The sequence below is a fragment of the Camelus bactrianus genome, chromosome 20, assembly GCF_048773025.1.
Source record: "Camelus bactrianus isolate YW-2024 breed Bactrian camel chromosome 20, ASM4877302v1, whole genome shotgun sequence".
Classification (NCBI taxonomy): domain Eukaryota; kingdom Metazoa; phylum Chordata; class Mammalia; order Artiodactyla; family Camelidae; genus Camelus; species Camelus bactrianus.
In genome coordinates this window covers 16,333,021-16,345,473 of record NC_133558.1, presented here as the reverse complement: position 1 = coordinate 16,345,473, position 12,453 = coordinate 16,333,021, and the positions used below count along the sequence as shown (strand labels likewise).

The 12,453-nt window shown below is 43.8% G+C and overlaps 1 protein-coding gene across 1 annotated transcript in view; it reads right to left on the bottom strand.

Moving 5' to 3' along the window:
* Window positions 1–930: 930 nt before the first annotated feature.
* ALDH5A1 (aldehyde dehydrogenase 5 family member A1) overlaps window positions 931–12,453 on the bottom strand; it is a 30,691-nt gene continuing 19,168 nt past the window's right edge. Inside the window, exons 7-10 of the mRNA XM_010974244.3 lie at window positions 11,559–11,717; window positions 7,780–7,949; window positions 5,583–5,641; window positions 931–4,204 (exon numbers count right to left, since the gene is read on the bottom strand). Of these exons, the coding sequence (XP_010972546.3) occupies window positions 3,999–4,204; window positions 5,583–5,641; window positions 7,780–7,949; window positions 11,559–11,717 (594 nt within the window). The 3' untranslated portion in view covers window positions 931–3,998. The remainder of the gene's footprint in view (window positions 4,205–5,582; window positions 5,642–7,779; window positions 7,950–11,558; window positions 11,718–12,453) is intronic.

The window sequence follows — 12,453 nt, the reverse complement described above, 5'->3', positions numbered from 1 at the left end:
AAACTTTGAAAAAAATCCACAATGGATAACAATGGCATATGTAGAAAAGAGAGACTGGTGAATTTGAGAATGCTGGTGTATACTTTTTCTCGGGTAGCCACACTTGCAAACCAGGTAAATTCTCAGTTTAGTTCAGCAAACATGTAATGAGCACGAACTAGGGGACAGGCCCTTCTGTTTGGAAGTGCTAGGGTCCAAAACTTCACAGGCAGGCTCCCTGTCCAGGGGAGCCACAACTAGCCATTCTTAGGGAAGGGAGCACCATTTCCACACGCAGGAGAGGAAAAATAATGTTCCCTTTACCTTTCTGAGTTCTTGGCTAAGACCGCTGTAATAAAGGTTAACAAGAAAAACAGAAGTTTATTAACATGTATATCTCATGTGTACACGGGAAATACTCGGGGAAAAATGAGTAACTCAAAGAGATGGCTTAAAACTCCAGCTTACATAGCACCTTCAACAAAAGAATAATAGATCTGGAAAAATGGTGAGACAGAGGAAAGCAATTGCAGGCTTTCAAGGGCAGAGATAAAGTCTAGCTAGAAAAATTTGTCATTTAGATTGCAGGCTGATTGGGCCTGAGGTTGTCGCGGAATTAACCTTTGTACCTCCCTCCTGATAGAGAAGGGAGGGGGGCGCGCACCTTTGTAAATTTGGGTCCTGCTTTTAGGCAAATGGAGGGGGAGGGGAAAGTAGGGAGCTTTTCTTGTATCTGCTTCTTAATTACCTTCTGCTCACAAAAATCTTTATGCCAAAGTGGCATATTTTGGGGTGGCATGGCCTGAACTCCTACAGTCATATTTTGGGGTGGCATGTTCTGCTGCCCTTCATACATTCCCAAATTGGTCTAATAATATCCAGAGTAAACTCAAATGATGAACTGGCAAGGAAACACCCACAAACCAGAAACCTTGACACAGCAACAGGAAATTCTCTTAATTCCACATTTATTAATTACACACACACATCTCTGCTGACAAGACACTGACACACGTATACAGTTATCAAAACCTGGAAAAATGAGTTACCGGCACATGCTTAAAAAGCAAAATATTTCCACACTTCTCACGACACTTACTCTCAAGTTTTAGCCCATGAATTATGGCATGAAAAAAATCACAGCATAGATATTCAAGTAAAATGCTATCTACCATAGCTGCCCATGAATAATTACAGCCCTGGGCTCCAGCCATCAGAGAAGGCAGTCCTGTGGCTTCTAAAGGCAGTTTAAAGTTAATAATAAAAGTTTACAATAAAATAAATTTATTCGCATTGTGCTTCTGATCTATACTTTGATCGAGTCTTTCCATAAAAATAAGGGTAGAAGAACTAGCACTTGACATAAAATGGTATTTAAAAGCCACTCAAATGGTTAAAGATAACAGGTACAGATGAGCTTTTAAAATGAGAATCCTTCCATAGCTGGGGAAAGTAAATTGAGATGTGTTTTCTCAAGCCCAATAGACTCCTGTTAACTGAGTGATTTTATCTGAGTTATGTGATAATTGCTGGGAAGTTCTTGGTGAGAACTCACTGGAGTGGGCCCTGAAAAGTACTTTTGACACAGTAGGTGTTCAATAAAATGAAATAATGCCTCATAAATGTGGGCAAGTCAACATCGCCCTCTTGGTCTAGCTCAGGGATTGGCCAACTATTTCTATAAGGAGCCAAAGAGTAAATATTTTAGGCTTTGTGGGCAATACTGTCTGTGTTGCAAGTATCCAGCTCTGCCAAGAAAGTAGCCATAGACCATATGGTAAATGAACGGTTATGGCTGCGTTCCAGTACAATTTTATTTATGGACACTGAAATCTGAACTTCATATAATTTTCATGTGTCACGAAATACTATTCTTTTGATTTTTTTTTCCCCCAACCATTTGAGAATATGGAAAAACCACTCTTCGCTCTGGGTTGCACAAAAACAGATGGCAGGCTGGATTTGGCTTGTGGTCAATCCCTGGTCTAATGGTTCCACTTCATATTGTAACATACATTTTAAAAAATCCACCATATATGGTTACCTTATTGAAAAATACCCCCCTAAATGTTTATTTAAAAATACTTATTTCCCCACGACCGAGACCAATTTTACTAAACTGTCAGCTATTTCCTTTTCAAATTATTTTAATTCCAAAATTAATCAAAGATATTGCGATGAGTCTTTGGGCCTCCATGTACGTACCTGGTGAGCCACATATATGAAAAAACTCAAAATCTGTCATGGAGCCAAGGCACCCACTGGCTGACAAAGTTACAAGTGTATTTGAATGTATTCCTCCAAACATTCCAAGCTATCAGTATTCCAAACTTCTTTTGTTTTTTAAAGAGATTGTGTTTTTTACTTATATTTCAAGAGCAGATGAAGTTTGATTAAGAGAGGATGAAGTTTCTTTTTTTAATAGGATAACCTCAGATTTATTTTTTCTAATTATTTTGGGCAGGGGGTTAATTAGGTTTATTTATTTATTTACTTATTTTTTAAATGGAGGTACTTGGGATTAAACCCAGGACCTTGTGCATGCTAAGCATGTGCTCTACCACTGAGCTATACCCCCACCAGACTTCTGAAAACTAATGTTAGAGTATTTTTATTGTTAATAGACTCCCCAGAGCATCCACAGAATGTCAGTGGAGTCTGCACACAGAGTGAGTGGAAAGGAAGGGGCTTCATCCCCATCTGTTCAGCCAGGAACAACCCTTATTCCTTTTCCTCGTGTCTCAGGATGGATGGAGACACACAGTACAGAAATACCTAGAATTTTCCTAATCAGAGCTTTTCCTTCGGAATGACAGGAAACACCAGCCACAGTGCTTTTGTTTTCGTTTTTACATGATGAACTAAAAAAACTCTTATTGGATAAAAGGCGCCTGAAAGTCAAAACCTCATGCCTCTTCTAATAGGCAGTTGTGGGAATTCTTTTTCCTTTCACTGTGGTGGAAGTGCTTTTGCAGGTGAAGGAGCAGCATCTTACAAAGACAGCGAAACCAGGCTGCAGGTGACAAGCCCTCACGCAGGCTCAGGGGGTGGGCAGGTGGGTACTGGCCTCCTCTCAAACTTGGCAAAGTGGGGCTGGGCGGGCTGCTCATGTAATAATGGCTTCTGTACTTACATCGAATTTTCATTTTTTGGCAACTACTTTTGCTTTGTCTGAGGCTCACAACATGCCACTGAGCTACAGAAGGCATGCATAACGTCTTCACTCTCCATGGGCGACGGGGGCCGAATGGCACGTACGTCCATGGGAACAGAGCCCCTGCTCAGTCATGTGTGTGCTGTCCATCCCCCCAAGACGTTGCTCCTTGCTTTGTTTTATGCTTAGGCTCGTTTCCAAGGGGAACAAAATGAAGACAGGGCAGAAATGAGAACAAAATCTTTCAGCAGTTAAGATGATGAAGACTTTGATTTTAAAAAATGGTCCAGAAAAAGGGGGAGGGGTTCCTTCATTCCACAAGGAAACACAGGCAGTTCTGTGCTATTTCTTCTGAACTCTTAAAAATGATTGATTCAGCCTCTGCAGCAACACCTCTGAACACCCAGCAAGTGTCGTGTTGAGCTGGCAGATTGCCAGGGTGCTGTATACCCCCGACCAGCCTGTCAGTCCCACTCAGGGTCTCCCTTGCAGGCCTCTGGGTCTAAGCTCTGGAGCCACATGGGTGACGGCTGTGTCCTTGCTCGGGCAGTGACAGGCTGCAGGGGCCAGCCGCCCTCACACTGCACCTTGCTCTGAGGCAGATAGGGTGGGGTCCAGGGCTTCATTCTGTGAACCCAGTGCTGCTTCTCGGGCAGTCTGCAGCCACAGGCACACGGCATATATTGGTACCTAGTCAGCTAGCGGGATGGGGGGAAATTCACATCTGCTTAAGGTTATGAGGGTCAGTTAAGCTTTAAAAAGTTCCTAATTCAGATACCCCAATGAGTTTATTTAAAATAATGGTTGGCATTCCCTCTAGATGTAGGTAAGCTTCCTCTTTAATTTTTTAAAGAACTGAAGAATCCTATAAGCCTCCAAAGCACACGTACTTGAGTTCCAGATACTCATCGATGCCATACTTGGACCCCTCTCGCCCAAGGCCGGACTGCTTCACCCCACCGAAAGGGCACTCCACGGAGGAGATCAGCCCTTCGTTGACGCCAACCATGCCGACTTCCAGGCGCTCTGCCACTCTCCAGATCTGCGCCGGGTCTTGAGAGTAAAAATAACCTGTCGTGGGGTAAAGGACAGATGGCTTGTAGAACAGTCATTAAAGATGTCATGTCCGCAGCTGAGGGGGCCACTGCTGACTAGTCACTTGGGCCTGGAGTCCTTCCTGCCCCCATGTAGAGCCCCTAGTCTGTCCTGTCGGTTTCTTCATCTCAGAACCTTTGGAAAACATCCTGCTGTTCCACTCTTGCTAGCATCTCACTGTCTCCCATCAGGACTGTCACAATAATGAACCCAGCTGCTGCTGTCTCCTGTGCAGTCTGTCCTGCACACCTCTGTCAGATGACCCATGTGATACTTCCCCCCAAACCTTCCAGTGACCCTTTGTTACCTATACAATAAGGTGGAATTCCTGGTGGGTATTTGAATTCTCTCTAATGTGGTTTCAATCAACACTTTCAGCTTTACCTTCCATTACTCCAGTCACCAACCATCTTCTCCCAGCTCATCCACCCACTTCTCCTTGTCCTATCTTACTTAACCGTGTCACTCCCTTGGTCCCCCTCTACCCAGAATCTCTCCCCAGATCTCTGCACAGTCAGAACTCTGCCCATCACGGATGACCTGGTTCAGAGGCATGGCTTCCTTCACCATCATCCCACTGAGAAAGGATGAAGGGAATTCTGATCACAGGGTTATGAGGGCACTGGTGCACACATCTTACTTACTGCAGCTTTAGGATAACTCGTTGAGGAGGCAGCGTGGGCTAAGGGAGTCCACAGGTGCACACCCTTCCTTCCATAATCAGTAGTTCTCCTACACCCAGAGGGGAAGCTCCTATAGGGCCACAGCTGTATCTTTATGTCTTTGTATCTTCGTCAGTACTTCGTTCACTGTGGGTGCTAAATACAGCTTTGCTGAGTGCATTTATGCCCACAGAATTTTGTCAGGGTCATAGGGGACAGACTGTAGCCACCCTGACTGTTTCCAAACTAAAAGAATGGCAGCCGCTCCATGAGTCTCCATCTGCTGCGCTCTCTCTGCCCCTTTCACTGCTCTGACGCTCTCTGCCGAGTACAGCACTTCCTCTTCTGCTCAGGCTTCCAGGAGCCACGCAGAACGGGAGAAAGCACGTGGAATTTCCAGGCATCTGAGAATGTGGGACTTAAGGGGTGCGTGGGATTCTCCACCTGCAACAATCCGCCCTGCCTCTTCTCCCAGCACCACCACCGCCAGCTCCAACCAGGGAGCTCCCACACCTGTGTCCCGGGGACAAGGCAAAAAAGAACACGGACTTGCACAAACCCACCTTCACCCCTTGGAAAGCAACAAAACATACAGTCCAATGAAGTTTCCTTCTCAAAACCCAGGGCAATGTTTAAAAAGCAAACTCCGGTGTCAGCTTGAGAAGTGATTACGATCAAGGATGAACAGTTACCTGCCAACCCGACATCGGTTGCGTTTGCAATCGCCACAGCTTCCTCCTCTGTATCGAACCTGCCAAAGTCAAGAGGGGTCATCAGCAAAATCCCAAAGGGGAGAGTAAGGAAAACAGAATGTTTCCTCCTAATTTGTCTCCCAAATAACAGCAAGAAGTAAATCGAACTTTTGCAAAGAGTACAGAGGAAAAGCACCATCATTCACCGCAACCATGCAGAGTTCAAGGCTGGTGATCTTGGATCAATACTGGTTTATCTCTTCTAAGAGAACAGGAGACACGCAGGGAACTGTGTATTCAGAATGTCGAAAAAAATACCTTGAGAAAAGGATTACTGCTCTTGCTACCTACCAAGAAAATGTAACAATCATAACAACTGCTTTAGAAGCAGCCACAGTAGTAGAAAGGAAGAATCCAGAGGATGCTGGGACCCAGGGTTCTAATGTGGGGGCCACACTCATGCTGCTGGACAGTGTGACAGTGCTGGGTGTCTGTTCCCCTTGGAAATGAAAGACTGGTAGGATGAAAGCTCTATGCAGTCTCTTCCTGCTTTATCATTTTCTTTTTTTAAAAAAAAAATTGGGGGGGGGATGGTATTTAGGTTTATTTATTTGTTTATTTTGATGGAGGTACTGGGGATTGAACCCAGGACTTCATGCATGCTGAGCACACACTTCACCGCTGAGCTTTGCTCCCCTCCCCACTCCATTCATTTTATTTCTGGAACAAGATTTCAGAGGCTGTTTTCTGTTGCCCCAGAATTATAACTGGGGGCCAAATGTCCTCTGCACCCCAGTTCCTCAGCTCGGAGACCCAGCAGTAGCATCAGCCAGCCAACTCTCTGAAGGCACCAGGCAGGGCTGGCAGACTCCAGTCAATGCAAGAGGAAGACTGGAAGAGAAGCAGAGAGCTCTGGGGGAGGTGGGGTCAGGGAGCATCACCAGCTCTGTTTCCCTGGGCTTGTCTCTCCACCCATACAGAGCAAGCCATTCCATCCATGGGAGAACAGAAAACAGGGCATCACCCATGTCCTCACTCCCCACCTGTCCCTCCAAAGTGCAGTAATCACATCATCAGCTGTGACACCACTGAGGATTTTCACCTTTGGGGTATATATGCTAAGATTGGAGCTGTGCTCTCACCATCCTGTGTCCCAGAAGTGTCGTGTGACTACAGCCCCCATGAACAACTGTGTCCCTCTCCCTGACTTGACTCTTTATTTACACAACAGCAACCATAATGATACCAGGCAGTGGGCTAACTGCTTTATGTGCCTTACGTCATTTAAACCTTAACAACCGTCCTGTGAGGCAGGTACTGGTTTCTAGTCTCTTTCCCATCAAGGACCCTGAGGCTCAGAGGAGTTAAGTCATTCAAAGGGACACAGGTATGAAACAACAAAGCCCGAATATACACCCAACTCAACTCCAAAGCCTGATTCCTAACCACTGCATCCTTTGAGAAAATGTCAAGTTCATATTCAAGGTAAAAAATATTTTAGTAAAACAAAGAAGATGAAAGTTCTCCAAGTGGTTCATTTCCCCAGTGTCAGATTACTATATAAGTTTCATTAGCAATGGAGGAGAGAGAAATAGCTGGAGAAATAATGACCAAGAATTTCCCAGGACTAAGCAAACACTTTAGATATTAAAGAAACACATTAGGACCGCAGACTGAAAAAGCTCACAGGATGCCAGACCCACGCTACCACGGTAAAATCCAAGAACGTTCCAAGGCCAGGAGAAATTTTAAAAGTTTTCAAAGAGAAAAAGCAGATCCCTCTCACAGGAGCAAGAACCAGACATCACCTTTCTCAGTAATAATCCTGGAAATAAACAGACCAAGGAGTGGTATCTTCAAAGTGTTGAAGCTACGATTTTATCCAAGTAAGTTATCATTTACTTGTGAATGTGAGACAAAAGATCACATGAGAACACAGACGCCCTTGAAAGAACTCTTTAAGGTTGTACTCCATTAAGGAGAAAAATGAGTTCAGCAGAAAACAAGAGAGCAAAGGAAAGAATTTGGTAAATTTTGTGGTCTAAATAGGCAATAATAAAAACCCACTTCTATAAATCATACATTGAACTTGGCTCTTCCACTGACACAACCCCTCCACGTGAACTGGATTTCTCTCTGGGTACCTTTTTCTTTTTCTAGTCTTTCTCCTGTCTTCCCACCCACTGGATGATCTTACTTGATAACAGGGGCCAGAGGCCCGAAAGTCTCTTCCTGAGAGCAGAGCATGTTCTGGGTGACGTTGCTGAGCAGGGTGGGCTCAAAGAAATTTTTTCCAACTTGATGTCGCTTCCCACCTGTCACAACGGTGGCCCCTTTGGAAACAGCATCACTCACGTGTTTCTCTACCTGTGAAGAGACAAAGAAGAGCCCTTGGGAAAGGTGGCTGAGGATACTTTGGAAGTGTTTAAACTGCAGAAAACTGTAACTGGCTTTCTTTTTAAAATAGGTTGAACCACATACCCTGCTTCCTTCTAGTTAGGGAAAAAACAAAACAAAACAAAACAGATATGCAGAGATATAGAGGCGCGAGCTACTGCCTCCTCCCCACTCGGTGATTTTTCCGGCTGTTTGGTCTTACTGTTTGTCAAATGGCCTAATACACACCCGTGTCTTTCCAGGCCTGATGCCCAGCTGTCTTTCTGGGATTTGCTCTCATCGCCAGGCTCTTAGATCCCATGTTGTTCTCTTTCCTGGACTTTCATTTTGTTCTAACACATTCTCCATGAGTAGTTGTTTTGAAAAAGGTGCACTGAAACTGGTTTACTTTCTGAGTTTTCTGATGCTGTGTGTGCGGTGGTTTTACCTTGTATTAGTGGGTGATAGAATTTGGACCTAAAACAATTTTCCTTCAGAGTGCTGAGTGTGCTTCTCCACTTCTGGTGTTATTGATGAGAAGTCTGATTCAAAACTAGTTCTCACTCCTTTGTGGGTAGCTTTCCTTCCCACCCCCCACCAAAGTTTCTAGAATCTTTTTGTATGTTCCTGACTTTCTAAAATTTTAGCAAAACATATCTGAGTATTTCTTTTTACTCATTCTGTTCGGCAATTGGCGAAGTCTTTCAATCTGAAGAATTTAGTTATTTTCCCCTAGCTTGGAGAAATTTTCCCCTAGTAATTATTCAATAATCCTATCTCTTCCGTCTTAATTCTTTCTTTCTAAAGCTCCTATTACTAAGATGGATATGCCCTTCACTGCAGATTAATTCTGTTTCCTTTTTGAATTTCTGCCATATTTTTCATCTCTTTGTCTTTTGTTTTAAATTCTAAGAGCTCTCCTTGGTTTTGTCTTCCATCATCATTCATGATTTTTAAAAAGATTTTGACCATCATGTGTTTAATTTCTAAAAACTCTTTCTTGTTCTCATTGCTTCATTTTCACAGAACCTGCTTCTGTTCCATAGACCTACTATCTTCTCAGTGCTCCTGGAGGACACTGTTAGTCTCAGAAAACTCCCTTCTGTTCCCAGTGTCATCTGCTTCTTTTTGGGTCAGCTTTCTGTCTGTTCTTCCTGACCCTCTAGCATGCTGAGGGTTTTCCTCTAAGGGTGTCATGATTCTTGGCTGTTCATCTTTCTAATGAAGGACAAGGTTGATTAATTTCAATGTGTGACATGGGTGATCTTTGCTGTTTCCAGTCTCTTCCCTGAGAGGGACAGCTACCAGCTTGGGTTTATTCTCACCTGGCAGGCTTTGCGTTAGGGGCAGCCCCCGCCCCAAGGGTCAAAGGTCACCCCACTCTGGTGCACCTACCCTGACTCTTGCAGCGGTAGCCTGCCTAAGCTGGCTGCTCCATTTCTTCAGAGGTATTTGCCTGCTCAGAGCAAATGCCTCTGCTGTCTTATATGTATTGGTGGTGGTAGTGGTGGTTGAGGGTGTGTGGGGGTTGAGAATGACCCAGAAAATCATGCAGAAGCATAACCAATTAGTGCTGTTTCTCCCCTCCTCCCAGCCCTACCCTCCACCCCAACCATTTCCAGAAAACCTCCATCCTAAAAATGACGCACACTTCCTCTGCAGGCTTCCCCCGGGCGTGCCTCGTTTGCTTTGACTTGTCTGTTAACACAATCCCTTCTGCCCTCCAGAAGTTCATCACAATCCATGGTCCACTGGAGTCCTCCCCTCCTCCCACTCTCAGTGGACTAGTCTATAGGATTTCAGGAGAGACAAATATAGGCTTGCGCACATTCTGCCGTTGAGATTCACCCTTTTAAAATCCTCACCCCCTGTAACGCTCTCATAGTCCATTGTCTACAACAAATCCCCATGAGCCAGGATGGCTTACTTTCTATAATTTATGTCTCTAAAAATACCTATATTTAATGTAGTTAACAAGGCCCCATTCTATTTGAATCCAATTAGAATATGCGTTTATTTTTCTTGTCATATTAAATGTGATGTGCACTTTCTCCCCTGGAATTGACCCTATGATTGTATGTACACTAAAGCCAACACGATGGATTCTTTTCAGACAAGGTGTTTTCTACTAAACTCTCCAAAATAAGAAATCCTTCTACTTTAGTTGCTTGAAGTCCTAAGAAAGAGCGCCCTCTAGAGAGCACTGTTTGCACAACCACTTTGGGAAGAATAACAACAAAATCTCCAGGACAATGGTTTCCTAGTCTGCAAACTAGCAGTAACTGGGGCACTGAAGCAATGCCAGTGCCTAGGCCCTACTCTGACAGATTCACCCTCAATCTCCTCGAGTAGGGCCCATGTATCTGTAGTTGTTAAAGACACAGGGTGGGTTAAGAACCACCACTCTGGGACTTGAGCCATAGCTAGTATAGACCCAAACTGTCTTCATTGGCTGTTCAAGCCCCCAGGGTCCAAAGTCATCTCAAAAATGCAGTAAACTTTAATGTATGTCCTCTATCTAGAGACAGAGACTCCCAAGGCAATAACAAGAACTGTATCAGAGCTCTATAAAACCTGAGTGCTGTTGGTGGCCACAGGGAAAGGTACCAGGCGTGGCCTTCAGCCGACCTGACTGCCCGCTGGGTCAGGGCAGCCACTCCAGGGCTTAGTCCTCAGGCCCTCAGGGGCCAGTGCACAGCGATGGGGCTGTGCTTCCCACCTGGGTGCTGATCTGGCTGTAACCTGATTTTGATTCCTCAGCGGACACCCAGGAGGTTGGCTGTACCTGCTTTCTGGCCACCTCTCCTCCTTCTTTCCCCACACACAACCTCCAGCCTCCATTTTCTACTAAAATTCTGTTAAAATCCTTTCTACCAGTAGAGGCTTATCCAGGGAGCACACTGGATGCTTGATATTACAGGGGAGTTCCTTATAAACAATTCTAGAAAGGATCTTATTTTATTTTACTTTGTTTGTTTATTTTATGAGGGGGAGGTAATTAGGTTTATTAATTTATTTCTATTTGGAGGAGGTACTGGGGATTGAACCCAGGACCTCGTGTATACTAAGCATGCGCTCTACCACTAGAGCTAGACCCTCCCCCCACCAGATTTTTTTTCTTTTAATAGTGGAGCAAGGAGAGAAAATTCACCTAGCTAGTAGTCTAGATTGTATCATTATTTGAACAAGCAAGTCCTTCCTTGAGGAGTTTCCCTTTCTTGCTGTCTCTAAATCCTAAACATGATTTCTGCAGTTCCACATCTCCCTGCCAGGATGGTTTTGTCAAGGATTCTTCTAGAAGGGCATTTTGTGGTCAGTGCCCACCATCGCTTCAGCTGAATCACAAACGATCGCAAAAACAAAGCCTATTTCCTTTCCTTTTAGGTGTTCCAAAAATTAAAAGAACTTTGTATTTCAAGATTTTTTTTTGAGGTGGGGAAGGAGGTAATTAGGTTTATTTATTTACTTACTTTTTTTTAAGAGGTGTATTTTAAGATCTTAATTCCCGAGGAAGCAGGAGATGGAATTATCACCACTAAAAAGAAAATTTAGGGAGGGCAGCAGAAGATTGACATTGAACAGATAATAAAATGAACCTACCTTTTCTACTGCTTTCTCATTAATTAACGGGCCTTGAGTAGTTCTCTCTTCAAATCCGTTCCCCACGCGCAGGTTTGTTTTAATTGCCTCGGCAAATTTTTTCACAAAGGAATCATGGATGCCTCTTTGCACCAAGAAACGATTTGAGCAAACGCAAGTCTAGACAGAAAGAAACAAACTCACATAGTTTGTTGGAAGCTATTGACCTAACCAATAAATGTGTGACTGTGGCTACCTCTGAATGTGAACGCACTTCCCCAGGGGGGTCTTGTTCTGTGTCCCACTTGCTGTGTTCCCCACTGTGCAGGTTGGCCCTAAAGACAGAGGCACTGAGTGCATATACTTCTCCAAGCTCCTCCAGAGATGCCACCCTCTGTGTTTCAACAAGTAGGTGATGATAAACATCTGTGCTCAAAAAACCCAAAAAGCCACCCATCCCAAGTTTTTTCAAATGGCTCAAATAGGGATAGGAAAAAAACAACACAAGAAACTGTAACTCCCTGAGAGATAGTGATACTATAGCAACAGAGAGCAAAGCTAGAAGAAATGTGGTCAAAGACACATCAGTGAGCTTTTTAAACCTCTCAAGCATGTGGCAGAATCTGACATTTTGAAAATGGACATGAGACCATTCTTCCATGTCAGCCTAAATTATTGAAAAGTCCCTTGATTATTTTTTTTCTAATTAGATCTAATATTTTAAAATTATATAACATAAACACATTACTGGAAATGTAGTTATCCTTGATACTTTTTTTTCTTGGCTTTTTTCTTAGTCATGTATTTTTCTAGTAGAAACAAGTATATAGATAATTTTATGTCCTATGCATTTTTATTGGCTTAAAGTGACATACCCCAGTGTTGTACCTTTATAACTCTGAAGGCTTCGCACTTT